General features: G+C 35.4%; 5 protein-coding genes across 6 annotated transcripts; 2 read left to right on the forward strand and 3 right to left on the reverse strand.

The window, feature by feature from the left end:
* The first annotated feature begins 522 nt into the window (after positions 1–522).
* LOC131006284 (prohibitin-1, mitochondrial-like) lies at positions 523–2,920 on the forward strand. 2 transcript variants are annotated; one of them, XM_057933479.1, is made up of 6 exons: positions 523–563; positions 1,082–1,279; positions 1,523–1,639; positions 1,959–2,129; positions 2,346–2,558; positions 2,641–2,920. In XM_057933479.1, the coding sequence occupies exons 2-6, from the start codon at positions 1,082–1,084 to the stop codon at positions 2,800–2,802; spliced, it is 861 nt and encodes a 286-aa protein (XP_057789462.1). In that variant the 5' UTR covers positions 523–563; the 3' UTR covers positions 2,803–2,920. The 2 variants fall into 2 exon arrangements, with proteins under 2 accessions (XP_057789462.1, XP_057789461.1); XM_057933478.1 differs by lacking the exon at positions 523–563 and having other exon boundaries at positions 941–1,279.
* A 444-nt stretch (positions 2,921–3,364) lies between these two features.
* Positions 3,365–4,130, reverse strand: LOC131006285 (histone H2B). Its single transcript, XM_057933481.1, has one exon. It carries the CDS (start codon positions 3,961–3,963, stop codon positions 3,520–3,522), a length of 444 nt encoding a protein of 147 aa, XP_057789464.1. The 5' UTR covers positions 3,964–4,130; the 3' UTR covers positions 3,365–3,519.
* A 1,898-nt stretch (positions 4,131–6,028) lies between these two features.
* On the forward strand, positions 6,029–9,644 carry LOC131006286 (protein BTR1). The gene is made up of 8 exons (XM_057933482.1): positions 6,029–6,488; positions 7,132–7,370; positions 7,455–7,561; positions 7,798–7,991; positions 8,096–8,172; positions 8,701–8,796; positions 8,867–8,928; positions 9,013–9,644. The coding sequence occupies exons 1-8, from the start codon at positions 6,419–6,421 to the stop codon at positions 9,107–9,109; spliced, it is 942 nt and encodes a 313-aa protein (XP_057789465.1). The 5' UTR covers positions 6,029–6,418; the 3' UTR covers positions 9,110–9,644.
* A 1,094-nt stretch (positions 9,645–10,738) lies between these two features.
* On the reverse strand, positions 10,739–11,390 carry LOC131013694 (putative glycine-rich cell wall structural protein 1). Its single transcript, XM_057941822.1, has 2 exons — positions 11,057–11,390; positions 10,739–10,884 (listed from the first exon to the last, which is right to left on the reverse strand). The coding sequence occupies exons 1-2, from the start codon at positions 11,388–11,390 to the stop codon at positions 10,739–10,741; spliced, it is 480 nt and encodes a 159-aa protein (XP_057797805.1).
* Positions 11,391–16,252: 4,862 nt separating this feature from the next.
* Positions 16,253–18,801, reverse strand: LOC131006287 (putative FBD-associated F-box protein At5g56690). The gene is made up of 5 exons (XM_057933483.1): positions 18,706–18,801; positions 17,334–18,191; positions 17,107–17,265; positions 17,008–17,034; positions 16,253–16,880 (listed from the first exon to the last, which is right to left on the reverse strand). The coding sequence occupies exons 1-5, from the start codon at positions 18,733–18,735 to the stop codon at positions 16,497–16,499; spliced, it is 1,458 nt and encodes a 485-aa protein (XP_057789466.1). The 5' UTR covers positions 18,736–18,801; the 3' UTR covers positions 16,253–16,496.
* Positions 18,802–19,364: the final 563 nt, after the last annotated feature.

Consider the following 19,364-nt stretch of genomic DNA (forward strand, 5'->3'; position numbering starts at 1 on the left):
TTGGAGCAAATGTATTACTGACCTACTCACTCTCACAAAATGTAACTTGTAACCACTCAAATTAATATCACAAATTATTTCCAAAAAAAAAAAAAAAATATCACAAATACTTCGTTTTTCTCTTCCAAAGTTGAAAATGAAAAATCACACGATAACCAAAGTAGAGTATATGAGAGCACTCACAACGGCTACACGATAAATTTGGATGTAATTTATGACAAATACGAACACTAGTAATAGTTAAGGCCGAAAACTTGATCATGTTCATGGATTCCATCAGTCAATTAGGAGATTCGTTATGTCATTTTTGCATAAATATATAGTTTTATTAGTACGCACTAGCATTTCTCTAAATATAATTTCAAAACAATTTATTTATATAGTTTTTTATAAATCTCATATTTTTTTCTTTCTTGGAAAAGAAGAATTTACAAGGAGACCGAAAAGGAAGGGAACGTACCCCTTGTCCAAGAAAACCAACTACTACTAAAACCTTTCTCTCTTCTAAACTCTCTCATCAATCTCTCTTCTTTTCTCTCTCTCATATTCTAACTTTTTTTAAGGTATGAATTGATCCAATCCTTCCCTCTCATTACAATTGTTCGTTGCTTATAATCTCGATTACGTTTTCTTTTGTTTATTCGTTGTTGGGAGATGGTTTTTGTTATTTAATTTCGTTTCAAATAGTGCTTGTCTTGTAAATATTTGATAATTTATCAATTTCAACACATGATGTTTAATCATCACAGATTTTATTGCGTATAATCTACTTTTTGCATACTGTATATAGTTAAGAAATTATGCGTATTTTGTCTCCAAGTTATATTGTTTGAAGATGAATTAATTAGTATACTTCGTACTTTTTCCTCAAAAGAAATTTATCTTATATATGTGTGTATCAAATGAGTTTAGATATATTATATAAAATAATTAAGAATCATTTTTATTCTTACATTGTTAATATTTATTATAGAATTATGACATTTTCGAATCTCAAAGAAAAATTCATTTGTTTTTCAAATTCATCTTTTTTTACGCAGTGAATTTTATTTAATGATACCTAGCTAACTGTTAGACTTAGATGAATTTTATGTACATGGATGAGCACTTCAAGAAACTTGAAAAGTGGCTTCAAGGACTTCCACCAAAGAAGATAATGGGAATTCAAAGGCGAGTTGCGGCGGCGCTTGGCTTATACCTGTACGGCGCCACCATCTACACCGTCAAACCCGGCCACCGTGCCCTAATTTTCGACCGGCGATCTGGCCTCCAAGATAGGGTATATTCGATCGTATAATAGTATCTCGCTAAATTAATATATCCTTCAATTAATACTCCCTCAGTCCATGAAAATTGTGACCTCATTACTATATCGTCATGTCCTTGAAAATTGTGACATTTTCTTATTTAGAAATGTCCTCACAAACTTCGTCTCTCACTATGTGGGACCCAATCCCCGCTCTCAAACACAACTACCACATTTTTTCCTTGACTGAAAATTTTTGTTATAAAAATTGTGCAGATATATCCAGAAGGAACACATTTGAAGATGCCAATTCTTCAAAGGAAAATCGTTTATGATATTCGGGCACAACCATACGAGGTCAAAACCAATTCAGGAAGTCGTGACCTACAGATGGTAACCACGTTTGCTATTGAGATATATTTCATGATTTATCGCATTTATTTATAAAATGTCTCAGCCGTATAAAATTCGATGATAAATTGGAGACCACCATTATTGGAAAACGATAAATGTTCGGGATTTTTTGTCATCTTTCCATCATCAAATTTTGTATAACGAGACATTTTATTGAAAATGTTAAAAGGCTGAAGTTTTTTTTGGAGAAAATGAAAGTTCATGCATTTTATAAAAAATACTAAAAGTTTCTGACATAAAGCACTATTAACCCCTTATAATAATATGTGATGTATTTAAATGTCGTATTTTGTTGCAGATAGATATTAATGTTAGGGTTCTAAGTCGCCCGGTCGCAGATGAATTACCTACTATTTATAGAAGTCTTGGTGAAAAATATAAAGACATAATCCTGCCTTCGATTGTGGATGAGACTGTCAAAGCTGTGGTTGCTCAATACAATGCTAGCCAACTTCTCTCCCAAAGAGAGGTAACAAATTTATTCCAACAGCCTTTTCTTTTAGTTGTTTGTTGTACTTGCTGCATCATAGATTGTACTCATGTCACACAAATGTGCCAAATCTCTTCAATTGTTGAATCCAAATTAAATCGAACCAAATCATCTTGATCATTTGAATCGAATCAATTTGGAAAATTTGTGGTTCTGTTTAGCCAATTCTTCTTTAGAATTTGTTGATTTGTGCAGAAAGTGAGTAGCGAAATACGAGGGGTATTGAAAGAAAGAGCCGCCAAGTTTCACATTGTGTTGGACGACGTCTCCATCACTAACTTGACCTTCGGGAAGGAGTTTTCCGCAGCCATCGAGGCCAAACAGGTAGCCGCGCAAGAGGCGGAGAGGGCGAGATACGTAGTCGAATTGGCCGAGCAAGAGAAGCAATCTACCATACTTCAAGCACAGGTGATAAAAGTTAATTTATTTTCTATTCTCGTATCATCCATACTCCGTCACTTTGCTCACGCCCCGGGTTTTCTAAATTCAGGGAGAGGCCAAAAGCGCGGAGCTCATAGGTAGAGCTATTGCGAATAATCCTGCGTTCATAGCGCTACGACGGATTGAAGCTTCCAAAGAAATCTCGAAAACCATTGCAAATTCATCTAACAAGGTCTATTTGGACTCGGATAGGCTACTACTCGATCTTTGAAGTCTTAATTTTGCACATAAAGGAAGACTTCTTTCATGAGTTGCAAAAACACAAGATTTTCATAAGATTTGATCAAGACTTTATAGTACTATATAGATTTCATTTATTTCTATGTTTAGTTGAGTGTCAGTGTGTCACTTATTTGTTATGAATCGAGGCTTATTTATTCCACTCCAAGTGTAGGCCTTACTGAAATTGTTCCAATAATAGAAGCGAATCCAAATAACAATTTGATTTCAAATTAATTTTAAAATGATAAGGGTTAAATTCATAAATTTTCAAATACATCACATGTCAGTATTATTCAGATTTAATTAATACGAATCTCAATTTGCAACATAACGTAGAACATGCACTAATCTTGGTAATTTCATGCATTATTTTATATTGCAATTAATTGTTCATGCAAATTAATTTTTAAAATATGTATGAATGATATAAATAAATACTAGCACTTCATTTGTTTGTAATCATTGGATTACTGAGAATCATAATCCAACCACCATTAATTTTAAATAGTCAGTAACCAAAAAAAGAAATTGAAGAAAAAATAAAGAAGCAGTGAGAAGAAGTAATATTTTTATATTCACGATTTGGGGAGGCGAGAGCAACAACAACAGAGCCATACAATGCAAAATAACCCTATTTTAAAACCCTAATTAAGCCAAGACTAAAAACAGAAATTCCCAATCAAGAAAAGCCCTAATTCAGCTAAATTCAAGAGCTCGTGAATTTCGTCACCGCCTTGGTTCCCTCCGACACGGCGTGCTTGGCCAATTCACCGGGGAGCACCAACCTCACGGCGGTCTGGATCTCCCGAGAGGTGATGGTCGGCTTCTTGTTGTAGCGGGCGAGCCGCGCCGCCTCCTGAGCTAATTTCTCGAAGATGTCGTTGATGAAGCTGTTCATGATGCCCATGGCCTTGCTCGAGATCCCGATGTCGGGGTGCACCTGCTTCAGCACCTTGAAGATATAGATCTTGTAGGTCTCCACGCTCTTCTTATTCCTCTTCTTCTTCTTGTCTCCGGCGGCGGCGCCGCCATCCTTCGGCAGCTTCTTCCCCGCCTTAGGCTTCTTCTCCGCCGGCGCCTTCTCCGCCGCGGGAGCTTTCTCGGCGGCGGGCTTCTTCTCAGCTGGCTTCTTCTCTGCCTTTGGTGCCATTGTTTGTGTGTTGAGACTTTTTCTTTTTTTGGGGATAATGAGATTTTGATTTCGCGGTGAAGTGTTGAATGGGTGAAGGAGGTTTTATATAGTCGAGAGATGGTGGGATGTGATTGGTGGAATGCTTTTGGGCGCGGATTGCGATCCAAGCCGTTGATGGGATGGAGCGTTTGAACGGTCTGGATTGCTGCGCATGGCGGCACTTTGGAATAAAGTGGCGCTTTGATGTTATTGGTGGAATTTTGAAGCCGCGGATTGTTGTGAGGAGCCGTTGATTATAAGATTTATCGACGGCTGTCATTTAGCAAGGTCAAATGTGCATGATTAATTGAGATTTGAGTAGTTCAATTTGGATAAGGATAAATATATCAAATAATTGAAAATATAAAATTCACTAAGTTTATAGTAATAAACATGTTTAAACTCAATTACTGTAAGATTTAGTGTATTTAAAATTAAGGTAAATTATAATATATTTATATATTTTTTTGAAAAATAGTACAATAGGTGGACAAACTAACAAGCATTACACGCGATCACTGAAAAAATAATACATGCAGTGATATTACCAATATTGAAAAATAAAATCTAAAAAATATTGACCTTCTATAAATATATAAATGATAGCATTTATTTATTATTTTTTTACCTTTATATCAAAATTAGTGTATTTTGCATTTATGCTTGACTACTTGACTCGCAATGGTCGAATATGTCGAGCATTGATGCATTTTCTTATAGGGCTCAACTATTCAACTTGCAATAGTCGAATATGTCGAGCATTAGTGCATTTTCTAAGAATGCTAGATTGTTTGACTTGCAACGGTCACTAATGCTCGACTCAAAGAGGTCGAGCATTAATTTACTTACCACATATATACTAATGTTCGATTTATTCGACTCATAGTGACTAAGTATGTTGAATAGTAGTGCATTTATCACTAATGTTCGACATGTTCGACTTGCATTGATTGAGCATGTCGAGCAAAGCTCACAATTTCAACAAAGTTTGTGATTTAAGTAAAATAAATTTATCCTTTCAAATTCAAAAAGAATATTTTTTTTATAATTTTCTTTGATTGAGTAATCTCTTGTTTTTTATCGGTGAAAACAGATAAAAGTAATTATTAATCCAAAATAATGCTTATGGTTGCTATGAAATTAATTAAAATTAAGAGCAATTCTAATCAAAGTCCCAGTCAAAAGGTGTTTAATTGGAATCTCATTCTAATTTAGGGTTCGTGTGGTTTATGTGGAGAACCATGAATGGATATGTGCTCCATTTCTTTAAGTTGCAGGTATTTTTGCTATGTTCCTTAAAGAGAGTTGCCTTACATTTTTATGTATTTACAGTGAAACTCTTTTATGCAATTGCACTAAAGAGAGAATTTGTCCAATTAGAACCAAACGGAACATGATATGTGGCTTAATAACTTGGAGCATCCACGTTGATTGAGTCAATACTTGATTCATCCATGCTCCAGGCCCACTTATGAGTCAAATGCTGCATTGAGTTTACTTATCATATTGACTCATCTGAGTATGTTTTGATTTAATTTAAATATCGCAAATTTTAATAGATATTTGCAGAAGAAAAAAAAATATAATGGCTTAAATAGTTGTTACTATACCCGTTGCAGCATGTTTTAAATTTTAAAGTTTATTTATTAATTTTTAATTTGGCTCATGTAATACACACGTCTTTTTTTAACCGTTGAGCTCGACTCACTGGAACGAGTCTTGCCTCGAATCAAAGGGGCTGATCGAGAGGCTCACCGCCATAACTGACTCAAGTCGATAGATGAGCTTCACCAACGTAGTGCAAGAACTACTAATTGCTTGTTTGCTATTCCAATAATCATAGTAAAGATTCCACTTGCATGAGATTATTAATTGATGCAAGATAATCGGTTGTTTGACATAAAGTTTTGTTGAAATAAGAATTAATAATTAAATTAAATTAATAATTTATTAATTATCACGCCAAACTTTGAAATTTGTATACGAAATCAAAATTTAATGAAAAATGAATAATTTATAGGCAATTGAGTCTAAAAGAAACATCGTTAGCGAAGAAACAACACTTATATAGCAAATTGCACACACTGCAGGAAACCTTACCGCAGAAAGACATGCCGAAGGCTCCAGTTACAGCTCAAGCTCAGCACGTTCTTCAAACCCCCTCTCTTCCATTTCCAGTTTACGCGGCTCTTTCACCACCTAAGGTCGTCTCTCTCTCTCTCTCTCTCTCTCTCTCTCTCTCTCTCTACGTATACATACACTGTACTGTATCTATAGACTCTACGCACAGCAAAAAGTCGCACCACGTTTCCCTGTCAACTTCGATTTGTTCCTGTAGAGTCCAGATTTGGAATGCTCTGACTTTATCACTCTACATAATCTGGTTGTTTGTATGCACAATTGATACGCCTAAGTCAATCGGTGCACCAGACACATGGAAATGGAACTCGATGCACCGTCGTTTGAGGCTCAACAGATTGAGTCGTCGCCGCACAAATCGACAGGTATTTTCTCCTGTTTCCCCCCAATATTTGTCGTTGTTATTGCGTTGGTGGAATTTTGGTTTGATGTTGAAATTGTAATTCTCGATCGGCTTTTGTCGCTTCTCAGCTAGTTTTAAGAGTTTTTGTTGAAGATATTGCGTAGTGTTTGTTTGTATGTGCCTTCGGTCTCTGAAGCTGATTTGAAACTGAGCTTGTTGTGTTACCATCTAATGGAGACTTGGATGAGTATTTGAAGTATAGGATGAATTACATTACAGCGTTGCTTTTTCTATAAATCAATTTCATCTCGTTACCAAATAATTTATGTTCTGAATCATAATTTGTTTGAAGTTTTTTTCTATGTTATACGAGAGCTTCAATGCATTTGATTTGATGTTTGAATTCCATCTTTCTCTATGTTCGTGGCCAAGAAATATATGGCTAATTTACATTTTCTGCTGTAAGGTGTGGTGGTCGTAATCACATTATTTCGTACCTAGAATGCTAAGTCAAATTGTCCTCTAAGTCTGTGTTGGACATGTTGCGTTATATTCCTTTTGTCTATATACAGATCTTAGATCTTTATATTTGTAAATGCGTGTTCATTAACTTTCTGATTTTCTTCTTAAATCTGTCTGTCTCTCTTTTTATAAATATTGCACAGGCAATGAAGAGAAGGGCACTCATATTAGGTTTCTTTTATCCAATGCGGAAGCTGGTGCTATAATTGGAAAAGGTGGCTCAACAATAAATGAGATTAAGTCACAATCTGGAGCCCGCATCCAGTTGTCACGCAACAATGAGTATTTTCCTGGCACATCTGATAGGATTATCATGGTCTCTGGAGCAGTGGATGACATATTAAAGGCAGCTGATCTTATTCTATCAAGATTGATGGATGAGGTTAGTGATATTGATTTATTTTAAGAAGATTTCAGACTAGTATTTAAACTGTTAATAACTAGATCTCTTATCTGCTTGAGTTAGTTTTATGCTGAGGATGGAGCTGAGATGGATCCAGAATCTAAAATTAGACTGGTGGTACCCAATAGCTCCTGTGGTGGAATAATTGGAAAGGCTGGTGCCAACATAAGGTAAGCGTACCCGACGTATTAAGGATCATCTGTTCATCTGATTATTGATTCAGAATTCAGAAACTGATGTTACCCGATCTTGGTCAATGGGTGATACTTCTAACCAATATACATATACTGACATGATATACCTTTGTATGCACTTGCATGAATAGATTGTTGCTTAGATGTTTGTTCAATCTCATGTTTCTTAACTTTAACGTGCTTCTAACTTTTTACTTTATCTTCCGGAACAGATCATTGATTGAAGAATCTGGAGCTGACATTAAGATATCTCCCCAAGATATGTATTACCCTGGTTTGCAGGATCGGCTAGTAACTGTAGCTGGTACTTTAGCTGAGCAAATGCGGGCGATTGAGCTAATCGTACTGAAATTGCTAGAGGACCCATATTATCAGCACTCCGCCAATACCCCATTTCCTTATGCAGGTTTGGCTTTTATTTGTAACTTAATTCTTCTCTTTTCTAGTTCTAATGGGTAGTGTTTTTTGTATCATGGTTCATGTTTTTTTTTTTTGGTCCCATTTATCCAGCACTTATGTACAATGGGATGAACTATGGACCAAATGGAGCTGGAGTGATGTATCAGAACAATAGACAACCGAACAAGGTGTGCTCTTAGTCTTAGCTTTAACTTGTTTATGAATGTTTCTTTTCTGTTGTCTAGCTATTTGCTTGTTGCTGCTGATTAGATTTCTGATTGCACACGTGCTGCACATACAGACCCGATGCTACCTTTTTGGCTTTTTTTCTCTCATTCATGGAGTGATTTTACTTGGTGTATTTTTACTGGTTACTTTCTGTGGTGACTTAGCACGTACCAAAAGTGATTACACTGTATTGTTCCTAGAAATGGCTATAACCATGCTCTTTTGCAGTAGCAATGCTTTTGAGGACATTCACATTTTCCTTTAATGTTGGTATACTAAAGATTTTTTCTATCTGAATGGTAAATATAACCTAGTTTGAGCTCTGTATAGTTTAACTTAAAATGCATTGTTGTTAACGTGCTTATATTGGTCGAACATTTCTTCTCTGTTGGAATTGAGTATCAAGCTCTCATACCTGATCTCCTTTCAAAGTTTCTCATGGTTCACATTTATGTGGCTTAATCCGTGATTGCAATGTGCTACTGCAGGAAGATAGAAGTAGTTCCATAACTATTGGAGTCGCAGATGAACATATTGGACTAGTTGTGGGGCGTGGAGGAAGGAATCTTATGGAGATCACCCAGGTGAATATGCTGGTTCTCATTTTTCTTTTCTCTCTGTTCTGGTGCCAACTGTTTCCTTCTTGCTATGCAGCTTAGTGGAGCTCGGATAAAAATCTCTGATAGGGGTGATTTCATGTCTGGGACATCAGATAGGTATGGGTGGATCAACTGCTTGGTGTCTTTTCAATGTTTGTTAGTGATTATCTAATAAGAATTTCATCCGCATCTCCATTGCAGGAAAGTCACCATCACAGGGTCCGAAAACGCAATTCATGCAGCCGAATCCATGATATCAGCAAAAGTTGCTTCAGCTGCTGAGAGAGAGATGATGTAATAGTCCTGAACTTCATCTAATCTACATAAGATACTAGGTTTTTGAATGACCTATCCAGTTCATCATTTGGTAACTCCTTAAATTCGTTCATACCGTCTGTTATGATGAAACCATGTGAATTTGATCCAAGCTAGAGGAGGAATATATGTTTGATCGAAGGGATTGCTTTACATATAGTATAATAAATCGGAGGATATGTCTGTGTTATAGGCTAGATGAAGAAAGAGGCCATGTTGTATATTTTCTCATCCTAGAGTTTAGAGATGTAATTGAGATATTTCTATGTTACTATTGTTGTTTGATCATCCTACGTATCTGGTGCACTTGACCGGGTGAAGAACCGATGGTGGATTTTACACCCGATAGAGTTCAACGAGTGTAGATGAAAGCACACCTAGGTTATTGATTTGCTTAAATTTGACTCTTTTCTGCATTTTACTTCAAGGGAGCACATCAAGATTTCTCTTGTTTTTGTCACCGTTATACTTGACTTTGCTTGTTACATTTTGTATGTTATGGCCATATTTCTTTTTCATGTTTATTTGTGTCAGTTTCTTCCCTGACTTTGGCAAAATTTTTTCTTGTTTATTTGTGTTAATTTTTTTTGTTTGTTATGGCCATATTTCTTTTTCATGTTTATTAGTGTTAAATTTTATTTTTCCTTACTTTGGCAATCTTTTGATTTTATTATGAGCTATTATTATACAATGTGGAAAATAACAGATGATCAATTTATTCTTCGTTGTTTCGATTATTTCTTGTGTTCTTTACCCGTTTATACATTTTCTACTGTAATTGGACTCACCGTACCACGTGGAAATCACATTTTTTGTAGTGTATATTGGTATGGCTCATTGCACTAGTGTTTTTTTTGCACAAAATTGCAAATTTGATGCAACATTTTGATTTTGGCGTAAATTAATCACTTTTAATTTTTTTGTGACAATGGGATTCTAAAGTGTTCAATATTTTTATTCTTTATACCATGTTAGAAGTTAGAATACAACTCCACATAGAAAAAAGAAGAAAAGGAATTGGTCACATCAAAATTCGATCATAGAATATATCCCTTTGTGGGTTTGGGCGTGGATGTATGCAATCATAAGCTTCGATGGAAAAAGAAATAAAAAAATAATGATCTTTCAGGTAATCTTTAGGCTAAATCTTGATCTATGTGTCATGTGTGTCACTTTGTTCCATTAAAGAATTTGATAATCCCAAGTTATGATTGTTGAATTTTGTAATTTTAATTAGAGCCCCGTTTAGAATGAGAGGATCCATCAAATGCCGTCAAATAATATGATAATTACAGGTTTTAATTAAAATCACAAAAATCAACTCAGAAATCTGATGTAGTTATACATATTGAATAATAAATAGTGACAAAAAAGAATTGCGCCAACTAGAAAGAAGAAATATCAATATCATTTCATAACAGCAAGTACAATAATAATTATGATAACAATAGCAAAGTACATAATATTGGGAAAATGATACGTGTAAAGTATCTATCACACGCAGAGGTCACCACTTTTTCAACATAACAAAATGGTAAAACCATGCAATTTTATTGCTAGAAATTACTAAAATCCCATAACCCAATTATGTGCAAAGAAAATAACGTTTCTTTTACCCATTTTCAACCTCCACGACCATGCCCGTTCCCCGACCCGGATCCGGACCCACTTCCATACCCGGAACCGCCGCCGGAAGCACCTCCGCCACCGCCTCCACCGCCGCCTCCGCCTCCTCCGCCGCCATTCTTTCCGCCTCCACTACCATATCCCGACCCACTACCGGAGCCGTATCCCGAACCGCTCCCCGACCCATTGGCCGAGCCACCACCGCCTCCGCCGCCACCTCCTTGACCTCCTCCTCCGCCACCACCGCCGCCCTTCCCTCCCCCTCCACCGGAACCATATCCCGACCCGTAACCCGACCCATAACCTGACCCGTATCCCGACCCGGAACCACTAGCACCACCTCCACTACCACCTCCGCCGCCTCCACCACTTCCGCCGCCACCTCCGCCAGCATTCCCATAATATTCACCCTCGTCATCATAGCCACCGTATCCCGAGCCACTCCCGGAGCCATATCCCGACCCATACCCCGAACCCGAACCAAGCGCCGACCCTCCTCCCCCACCTCCTCCTCCTCCTTCACCACCGCCGCCGCCGCCTCCGGCCTTAACACTCTTCCCGAGCCTAGCTCCGAAGGCAATGTCCGCAAACAGCATTACTAATAATGCTGCAGCCAAAATTTCGGAATTACGTGCCATTTTTCAAAAACTTGAAAGAAAAAAAAAGCACGAGTTTGTAACTATATTATATTGTAATAAAACACTATTTTATTTTTAATCTCTCTTGTAGCTAGGAGTTTGTATTGTTTTTTAATGATGATGAATTACGTTGAAGCATGATCCCTATTTATAGGAGTGGGAAATCCAATTTTTTCCAAAAAGTTGCATGGCTTTCTAGTTTCTAGTATCTTCTTTGATCCAATTTTCATTTTTTTTTAATTAAGATTTTGCAATGAGATAGTGGCGTAGGTGGCTGGTGCGGTGATGGTATGGGGTATTATTAGTTGGGGTGGTGGAAGACTTGACAAAATTATATAATATATGAAAAAAAATAGTACTACTTTATATTTCAATCTGGCTTTTTTCCAAAAATATGTTTAATAGAATAAAATTTGATACTTTAATATTCAATATTTTCACAATTATATTCTAAGGTGATGTTTTTGACAATTGAAATTTCACGGAACATGATGTTGTGTTGGACTCGCATGATTTTTTTTTAGTTGGACGACGGAGGATTGAGATTCTCATCCTGATCGTTCACTCTATAGATGAGACGAATACCATTAAGATACAATACGCAAATACTCATTTCGTTCTATAAGAGTGTATCACATTTTTTATTTTTGTTCGTCCCATAAGAGTGCATCACTTTTATTTTTGAACATGGTTCCACTTTTTCTTTTTAACCACAATCACTCATTTTTATGTAACATGACTACAATCAATTCAACCACAATCATTCATTTCTACCCAACTCATTACCAACGTTTTCTTAAAATCCGTGTCATCCCATATGTGATAAAACTCTTATAGGACGGAGGAATTACATACATGATGATTATTTTGTCGTCGCTAAAACCTTAATTAATTAAGTTTTCATTTGTAATTTATTCATTATGGGAACTTTTTTATTTTTTTGGATTTACACACTCACACTCACTATACAACCTATTAATTTGGAGTTAAAACAAAATATTTTACCAATTGAAGTACACTTATTTATTAAAATTGGATCATTGTTGTAAAAACTCTCAAAATGGAGTAAAAGAAGTTGGACTAATAATGCTTTCAATTTTTCATGCAAATTACATACTCTTTTTGAGTTACTCCCACTTTTTGACTTGAAGCTGTAAGCAATTAAGTGAATGGGGGACCAATCAAATGCTTCAAACTTAAGCCTCCCTCTAAGTTTTTCTCTTCCTTTTCTGAATAATAATTATAAAAAAAAGCAGCTGATAATTAAAATGCACAATTTTGCTTTTTAAAAATGTTGTGTGACAATCTCAACCTATAAAATATTAATCAGATTTAATTTTGATTTATTTTTTTTCTCATAAACATCCCCGCTATACCAATTATTTCATACTCCAAAAGGGATTCCCACTTAGTTTCTTTTCACATTCGATTTTGACTAAAGCAATTCAAAGTTACACCCATTTAATTTCCAACTTTTCTTTTACCTTATCTCAAATTGTTTATCGAAGATCAAACGAAAGAAAAATGATTAAATAGAAAGTCTCAACCTTTCAATTCACATCATATTAGTATTTGTTAATTGTTAAATAATGTCAACTTATACCCATACAATTGAAATATGCATAATGCATTGGTAGATATAAAACTTGAATTTTATTTTAGAGAAAAATTAAAACCGTAGAAAATGTAGAGAGAATCGTTTGTGGCCTCTATTCATATCATGCGTTGGTATTGTGACACATGACATTACTCGAATGGACTCACATATGTAATCATGATATATGCTACTTTATTTTTTCTTTCGGAAATTAGTTGAATTTTATTTCAATCATCATTTTATGGTGAAATATATTGCAATATGCTAGTAATATTTTCCTATTATATATATTTGCGAATAATTATCATATATAATTTTCTTAGTTAATTATTTTATTGACACATGATAATTATCCATAACTATTATGATAGTATTTGATGGATCTATACAAAATTAAATTCATGTAAGTTGACAATATATTTTATCGCATTTACATGTGATTCTTATGCATTTTTTATAAGTAAAATGCATTAGACGATCCGAATTGGTTCACCCCCATTAAAAATTTGTTTAAAAAAAAAAATCGTCACAATAGGTCAATGCCTCGTACTAGTAGAACGTGGATGGTCATCAATCTAAAATGTTATCTTTGGTGGTGGTCTATACATGTCTTTTTTTCCCCCAATTTCTTGTTTTTATGCGTATCCAAATCAAACCCACATTCAATTTGTCATCCACCAATACAAAATTAACCTATAAAAATACTTTTAATCGTAGGTGATCCACGTTCACTTCAATTGACCATTGCGATCATAAATATTAATGTTAATAGTTACCGACACTACATAATAGTATACTTTAATTTCTTGTAATCATTTGATGATTATATTTGATGATTATATTTGTGTGTATGAGTTTTCCAAGGGTTTTCTTTCGAAACCCGATAAAAAGAAGTTTCGATCCGACGAGTATGAAGAATACAAGACTCCGCACGAACGAGCACCTCGGGCACCAAAAAAGTAAGAAGCCCGACAAAGAAAAGAGAATGGAAAACGACAAAAGTGGGTGAAAAAAAATGCAGATTGATTACCCATTAAAAACAAAAATGGGTAATTCTACAGGAGATCCACTCACCAAAAGGTAGAAAACAAAGTTGAGTGGAAGGAAAAGCAGCTGGTCCACACCAACAATTATCATAAAAAAAATAAAATGTAGGTTCAGCTCCATGTGAATGCACTAGCTGGCGTCGGCAATTATAACCGACAAAGGAAGGTGGTTGGGCCATATTGGGCCATATTTGTTGATTGCATGTTGGGCCATATTTGTATTATTAGGGAAGCATGTTAGGCCATATTTGTTGATTGCGTGATTTTATAATTATAGAAAAAATAAAAAAGGATTTTCTGTCTAAATTGAAACTTGTGTGGGGTTTTTTGTGTTTATCAATATTATTAGGGGTCAATTTGATATTTCATGAATATTGGGATTGAGAGTGTCCACATGTCATCATCTTAACCTAGGAGTGTATTAAACTCAGTGTAGAATATACTCAACCGTGAACTTCATCGTGGGAACCACCAACTGCCGGGTGGGAGCCACCATCGGTCGCCTCCTATCAACCAGGGTCTGGGTGGGAACCGAACCACCAACTGCCGGGTGGGAACCACCAGATTCATGAAAACCATGGGAACGATGATGTGTTGGGTGATTTTGAGTTGGGTGACGACCATCTGGGTCTGGACCCTCTGATTCATGGGAAGTTTGGGAACCATGGGAACGATGATGTGTTGGGTGATTTTGAGTTGATTACTTCACTTGGGAACCATGAAAATAATTGGCTTATTTTTGCAAGTCCGAAAAATAATGACCTATTTTTACAAATAGTCCTAAGATAATGACTTAAATAATTTTAAACTCTGTTCTTATCATTTTTCTCAACCGATGCATATAATCTATCTCTCTCGAATGTGAGTAGGTTGTATAGTGGGGTTTTCTTTCATAAGCATGCTTGTGTTCATAAATAAAAAAAGGTATTGAAATTCCCTTCTATGTATGACAAATGTCTTTTCCAACTCCAAGAATTTATTGTGTGGCCACATGCATCTCTAGCATGCTTCACTTGCACTTTACAGTTGGTAACATACCTACATATATATACATAGGATATATACGAATATTATAATATATTATGTACACATTACATGATTTTGATGTATAAATTTGTGAAACATAATTCGATTTCACACTCCCACCAAAATATAAGGAGGAAATGAGTGACACATGTTTATCATTCACGCCAATTTTGAAAATTGAAGTTTGAAATAAAAAAAATAGTGGAACCGTCATTAATTATTATAAGCACTTAGGTGTTACTACTATTTTATCAAAACTTGTTATTGCGCGTTTTCGATTTGCTCTTTGTTTGGACAAGTCGATTAGGGTCAAAATTCACAATCATTTGATTCATTTGCGTGTGGAATTGTCTTGGTGTATTTGTTTATTATTCATGGAAATGTGATGCAATTAATTAAATCAACTTCAAATAGTACTTTTCAACTTTTACTAGGCCATAATGGATTAACTTGTTAATCCGCACTAATTAAGTTGGCTAATCCCTAACAATTAGTTAATTAATGTAATTAGAGTCGTAGTCTTGTGGAATGTAGAGTCTTGTGTGAGTGCTCTTTCTATGTCTCAAAACTTTGTCGGTCAATAAGTAAATCCATAATTAATAGATATCTATGATGAGTCTTGTTTATTTTAATTTAGAAGTTATTGATGAAACAATGACTTTGTAGTATAGGTGTATAATACAAGACATTCTAGTAAAAAATATCGCGTCTCATTTTTATATTTTTAAGTAAATTAATTCACGATTTTTATATTTTTAAATAAATTAATTCACGAAATTACGTATTTTTGACAAGCGATATATTCTTGTAAAACCATTTCTAGCTAGCCAGATGTGGACTATTTAAACAATGAGCCAATCCTAGAGATTTGTCATGATCCGAGTATGATCGATTTAGTATGGAGTGAGCAATGTAATTTATAATTCTTTAAACACTATCTTCTTATAAATATTCGATTTTTAGGAATAAGTTGTGACACAAATTGATATGTACATTTATATACACCCACTACAATACTCACATGCATAGAAATTAATTATAATAAAAACTTTTCTTCTCGTAAGTTACGCTATTAATTAAAATCAAGAAAACATTAATATAAGCAAATCAAGATAATGATATATTCATTCAGTACTTAACATCAAATAAGCAAATTAAATCGAAAAGAATGTGTTCAAGCCACCTAGGAAATTTTATTTGGCAGCAGCCTTTTGATCTTGCAGATTTAGCAGCAGCAGCAGATTTACACATTCTCAATACTTTACACAAAAGAAAGCAACTACTTATAGTATATTTTAAGAAGCTATAAAAGTAGAAAGACAAAATGTTGTATCCACAAACAATGTGTGGTGTCACAATAAACAAAGCATCCATCAATAACTTAAAACACAATGTACCCCAAGAATCAAAATGGCAGATAAATAGATTCATTCAAATTCATGTGACGATGAATTCAAGGCGCTCCCACTGGCACCGCTTCCACTCCCGCATCCTCGGCTTCTGCTTCCGCGTTTTGGCTATGAAACGTTGGGCGCGTTCTTTTGCTTCCTCGCGTGAGGTTGCCCAAGGCACGACGAAGTCTTTATATGACCTGCACGCGGCAATGTAGGAGCGAACGAGAGGATCATCATAGTAATCAGTCAGAGTATCAATCGCGACCCTCTCGAGCGATGGACAACTCCAAATCAATTCAACCAGCAATTTCTCTCCATGACCTCCACATCCAATGTAGCCGCTCATTTCAACCACCTTAAGATTTCTATGAACGAATTTCCCAACCTTGTACACTTCTTTTATATCCGGAAATCCGTAAAGATTTGACTGCCATGATCAAGACCAACAGATTACTCGATGAGACGAGTCATCTTTATTTGAACAACTACAGTATTAGTGAGTTTTAACTTATGAAAACAAACTAAATTGTACAAGTAGAGTCAGAGTGTAGTACCTCATTAACATCTACCGTGTAGCTCAGCTGTCACGAAAAAACATATCAGATGAGTCGAGTCAAAGGCATGAATATGAGCATACAAAATCAATTATTCACCTCAATCCTAAACTCGCATAAGTGTGGAGATGCCACAATCAATGATTTGAAGAAGTTAAGGGATGAACCATGCTTTGTAAGAACTTGCACTTGCAGCCGTTTGAGAGAGCATAATCGAGGCGAATCAGGAGGAGCATAAACCGAAATTCTAAAATCCTCCTGAGAAAAAAGTTAAAGATGATCATAAAATATATGAGCATAGTATATATATAAATGAAGAAGCATACCGGTAATCGAAAATCCAATACAAGCTTCTCCAGCTGAACTGAATAGCTCGAGTGTTCCTTGGGCTCTAGAACAAAGGACCAACACATACCACCTCTAACACATAATTTACGAAGATTCGGAGCTTTTTTCAACAGCAAGCTGTTTTTCGCTCCTCCATATTTTAACGAGACGAGACTCACAGCAGATATCTCCAAACTCGCGATATAGGGGCATCTGGTTATCTCCAAAACTCTCAAGCTTGGTGGATCAACGACTCGAAGATCCCCCTGAATGTAGTAAGATAATCGTATGCACAACTCTTCAAGGTCGGGACACGATGCTAGAAAATAGTGAACCACGTCGTGGCTGATCTGAACATGGGCCAATCTAAGGCTTCTCAGGCGGCAAAATGCACGTGAACGTGAAGGTGAATGTGATCTTAACTCATCAAGAGTTGGGAATGCATATCGAAAACCTGGGCATTTATATCTATATATATCTTCAAATGAGAGATTCAACTCCAACCTTTGAACTTCCTTTTGCATAGCAAAATTCAACCATTTCTCAACTGCACGAGACGTAGATGCCGTCTCATCCATCCCGACCCCTCCCTCAAAACTGATGATCATGCCCTCAATATATCGACCTTGATGAAGATGATCCAGCACACCATTCACCCAAGACTCGAATTTTTCCTTTTCCATTAGTTTTCCATCAAATCGCAGAATCTCATGGGAAAAACTCCAAAGATATCTCCATCTATGTGCGAGGACACTAGTCCTCACAGCTCTCTTCATGCTCATGTGTGATAGAATGTTAATTACTAAATCATCAGGCAATCTATCAATACCACCATTATTGACAGCATCATCTATTCCCTGCTTTTCCACATTAAGCTAAACTTAGAGCCCATTATTTCACACCAAATACATATATTTAAGACACCAAACACATATTTAAGACTAGGGGTGCATTCGAGTGAAACACTTATTTTTCGTGAGACACTGAGTACAATGAATAAGACATATATACTGATGAACAAGGTAGTATATACTATATTGATGAATAACGAAATATTTTCTCCCTCCAGGATTTGAACCCTGGGAGCAAATTTCGCCCTCTAGGTAAAACATCTGCCATATGATTGATAAAATAAACGCACGAGATCGTATCTAAGATCTCACTAAAAATAGGGAATCTCGTTGGAGCGCTCTCCTTTAAGACTAAACCTCTTTATCACAAAAATTAAAACTCATTTGTAATGTAAACTAAGCATATTCGCATAACAAAATTACCATCTAAACATATTATCACAAAATTTAAAGGTCATTCATACAAAACACAATTATGTAAGACTAAACTAAACACAAATTCGAATAGTCGGCTACTTACCACCAGCTTTCGTTTTCTGGATTTTGCCATCGGAAAAGACGATAAATTTACTCTTCCTAAATCACAAGATGAATTCTTCTGCTTAAACTATGGAACATATGCATGAATGAATTTAAAGAGAAATACATAGGTAGAATGTAAATTTAAAGAGAGACCGATGAATTATAATTCGATTAAGTTTCCGAATCATGAATTTCCATAAAAAATGGGCTTTGTTAACTGAAAATTTCAATCACATGTCGTAGTCTTGTAGAATGTAGAGTCTTGTGTGAGTGCTCTTTCTATGACTCAAAACTTTGTCTCACAATATGTAAATCCATAATTAATAGATATCTATGATGAGTCTTGTTTATTTTATAATTCTAAAAAGAATCTTGTTTATTTTATTAATATCAAAGTTATTGATAAAACACTTGATAGTATAGGTGTAAAAAATATCAAGTCTTATTCTAGTGCTCATCGATTTAGTATGGGGCGAGTAAGTAATTTAATTTATAATCCTTTAAAGACTATCTTCTTATAAATATCCGATTTTTAGGAATAAGTTATACTCGAGGTTATAACATTTAGTATTCAAAGTTAGACTCATTATTTGATTTCCTTTAGCATTTATGGCCATGGGTCGCCACTTTGAATAAAAAATGTGGTGATTTGTTATG

This window comes from Salvia miltiorrhiza, chromosome 1 (assembly GCF_028751815.1).
Source record: "Salvia miltiorrhiza cultivar Shanhuang (shh) chromosome 1, IMPLAD_Smil_shh, whole genome shotgun sequence".
Lineage (NCBI taxonomy): Eukaryota > Viridiplantae > Streptophyta > Magnoliopsida > Lamiales > Lamiaceae > Salvia > Salvia miltiorrhiza.